The 3528-nt window shown below is 41.4% G+C and overlaps 1 protein-coding gene across 1 annotated transcript in view; it reads right to left on the bottom strand.

The window, feature by feature from the left end:
* Positions 1–284: 284 nt before the first annotated feature.
* Positions 285–3528, bottom strand: part of Parg (poly(ADP-ribose) glycohydrolase) — a 103488-nt gene continuing 100244 nt past the window's right edge. Inside the window, exons 16-17 of the mRNA XM_026779985.1 lie at positions 2806–2934; positions 285–1900 (exon numbers count right to left, since the gene is read on the bottom strand). Of these exons, the coding sequence (XP_026635786.1) occupies positions 1746–1900; positions 2806–2934 (284 nt within the window). The 3' untranslated portion in view covers positions 285–1745. The remainder of the gene's footprint in view (positions 1901–2805; positions 2935–3528) is intronic.

Genomic DNA, 3528 nt, shown 5'->3' on the forward strand with positions numbered 1-3528 from the left:
ATACACACTCATCAGCCTTAATTCCTGGCACCCCACAAAAGGCAGCTATAGATGGCCACATCCTGCATCTCCACAGGAGGCAGCTATAGAGTGCTGTGCTAACCCTGCACAGCACTAAAGCTGGGTCTCAGCTTCTGCACTCTGGGGTACTAGGCTGGGTGGGTGGGCTTTTAGCCTGATCTACAGTTTCCTTATCATCTGACTGCCTAAGAGGGAAAGGTGTGAGAATGGAAAAAGAAGGAAATGAAATATATCCACAAGTCCTCAGGAAAGCACAGAACAACTGGAAGGGAAAGAGATTTTATTTAGTATCACTGAGGATAAGGCCAGAATCCTCTACATTTGGGATCTGATCAACAGTCTTAGTTGTTGCAGTAAAGAGCTTCATCAATGAGCGGTGGCCTTCATGTGCCAAAGCCCGTTATCCTCCCAATCTCTACACAAAAGGACAGAGCCGAGACACTGGCCCAGGCCCCATGTTCCTACCAGAGATGGCAAGGGAGTTTAGAGCATGGAACAAGAGCTTCTTAGAAACAGGGTTGACTTCAACTGGGCCAGTCCGACAGCCAGACTGCACACCAGAACCCCAACAGTTTAAGACTACTTAGGAAATCCGGAAAAGTGTTTTTGTCATTAAACTGTGACCAGTTAACGCGAGATTGGCTTTGGTTTCCAAATTAACCTCACAAAAACATCAGTTACCATTTACCCCGTTGGTGGTTTTAAAAATACAAATCTGAATAACACATTCTGAACAGAGCTCTGATAAAGCCTGAATCTAGTTGTTCCCCCCTCAGCTGTTGGATCTTATGTGCTCCCACAGACACAATTAAGAAGCACATGTTTATATGGATAAATAAAATATAGGTGATATGAGATTTTCTGACAAATGATTTATTAATGAAAACGTATTAACTCTAAGCTTTACTGCCAGAGAAACTTCAATATGTACAAATCAGCATGAAGTTTCCAGTCCCCAACCTTTGGTTACATCAATAAGCCGTAAGTGCCACAGAACAAACATTGATCCTAATTGCAAAAGAAAAACAAACAAAAAAAACCCATGACTCTCCTGAACCTGGTTTCTTTACACTGTATGAGGAAGACTTTGATTCTACAGCTTCTTTCCTCTAAATAGTGCCAAAAAAAATGGAGCTGGGGAAAAGGACGAATAAACCATTGCTATAGGGATGATGTTTCAAAAGAGTAACTGGAAATTAGTCTGTCTTAAATAAAAAACAGATTTAGCCTAAGATCCTGACATTAAGTAACATAAGAAAAACATCAACTCTTAATTTTCAAAATTCAAAATGTAGACAACGCAAGGCTCCCAGGAACTCTGTAGCAGCCTCCACTTGAGTCCCGGGTTTGAACTCCCTCCAGGTGCAATGGCATCTGCTAGCCACCAAAGCAGCCTGGGGAAGATCAGACAAGGAAGTGACCTCAAAGCTGAGTGCAACCTTTCATGGGATTTCACAAGAAATCTGATTGGCAAAATAAAGAAAAGTCAAAGAATAAGGACTGAAGGAGAAGATAATGGAAGAAAACATCTAAGCCCATGTCAGTAAGTCGAAAGGGGCTCAGATGTACAAATGACAACTCATACAGAGAAGGGGTGCATCCTTGATTACAAATGTGGATTATATACACATTTATACCAGCTTAAGTCAGTTCATACATTACATCCCACAGTTCACACAGGAAGTCTCTGAGAGGGGAGAGGAAGGTCCTATTTACTTGGTTCCTCAGGTCCCTGTCTTTTGTCCTGGTTGCTCAGTGGTCTCTGCACTTGACTCAACAGCATGGTATATGAAAGAATAAAGCTTCATGTCTGGTCCAGGAGTGGAACAGTTTCTGCATTCTTCATTGTAGTATCGTAGTAACAACTTATACACCTTTCCTAGAGTGAAAGGCCAGAACAATTTGCATATTAAATTATATTGATGGGAAAACTTCAAACACAAAAATAATCAATTAAACAAACAAACACACTGCTATTTTAACTTAGCTTAAATAGTATAAGCTTAGATTTGGCTTCTAAAAAATATAGTATGAATTTCTAATGCCTAGAAGGTTTTCCTGGACATAAACTTTAACATTTAAAAAGCACTCTAAGGAGCTTAGGCTATGATTATAAGCTGTTCATGATTCATTGTCCATGCATTGACTATAGAGTTCACTGTAACCCCAGTTACACACCCAGCTCCCAGAGGAGCAACATACTTGATGAGCACACTGCATTCTCATAAATTTGACAGACTGAGGACTTGAGGACTGTCAGGATTGAATTTATCTTTCCCCCCTCCTCCATCCCCTTCCATCCCTTCCTTGAATATGTGTTTTTATGCACTATGTATACCCTCATATTCCCTTTTAGATTTTTCTATAAATAAAAGTAAAAATGGACATTGATTCTAGTTTTCTTTTATGTATGTGTGTGTGTGTGTATGTGTGTGTGTGTGTGTGACAGGGCTCGCTATTATCCTATTATTCCAGATTGGACTGGAACTAATGATCCTTTTAATCGGCTGGGATTCTAGGCACATACCACCATGCCTGGCTAGAGACCTCACTCTAAGATGACAAACTTAAGTCAATATCATGACTGAAACTCTTCCAGGAAAGAAAACCAAAGCTCTTCAGAACCTGCCTGCTTAAGTGCTCTGTTACTTCCCCAGCTCCAGGCAGACCTTTCTTACTATGATGCACCAGACTTAGCAAGTGTTCTCCTGGACCGTACTCATCCATCTAGATACTCGTACTCATCCATCTAGATACTAAGTGTCAAGACTATCTCCTACTCACCAACATTCAGTTTCCTCTCAGTAAGGAAAGTGTGCATGTTGTAAATGTCTCTCATCAATTCTGCATCCCCAAAGGTGAAATAAACCACATCACGTTCAGCAGCAGCAGCTGCCAGGATCTGTATTAAGGCTGCAGCAAAAAGAACAGGCAGTTATGTCATAGCACTTCTTATCAATATACCAGTAACTCTTTCAACCAGCTACAGAAGCTGGTATGGCACAGATTTATCCTAGATTAAGGATTTACAAACCCAATACATGAGGTACAGTGAACACAAGATAACACAAATTATGACTCCTAAGTATGCTTTGAGAATAATATCCAACTGCAGTTATCTTCTTTGAACCATAAAAAAAAGCACACTTGAAGCAGCAAACCAAGGCATAAAGGTAGTATTTATAGTTACTTCTATTAATCTTGAATTATTTTTCATTTTGCATAATTTAATAATTTTGTCACATTACACACTCACTGGTCTTTTGCATCACAGTCTCACTTGGAAGGTTCTGATGAAGTCACCGACTGTTACAGGCTCTTCCCATACAGGCTAAGCATCCTGCATCCCTCCAGCACTCCCACCACCCCACATCCCTCCAGCACTCACACCACCCCACATCCCTCCAGCACTCACTCACACCACCCCGCATCCCTCCAGCACTCACACCACCCCACATCCCTCCAGCACCCACTCACACCACCCCGCATCCCTCCAGCACTCACTCA

This window comes from Microtus ochrogaster, chromosome 6 (assembly GCF_000317375.1).
Source record: "Microtus ochrogaster isolate Prairie Vole_2 chromosome 6, MicOch1.0, whole genome shotgun sequence".
NCBI classification, from domain to species: Eukaryota; Metazoa; Chordata; class Mammalia; order Rodentia; family Cricetidae; genus Microtus; species Microtus ochrogaster.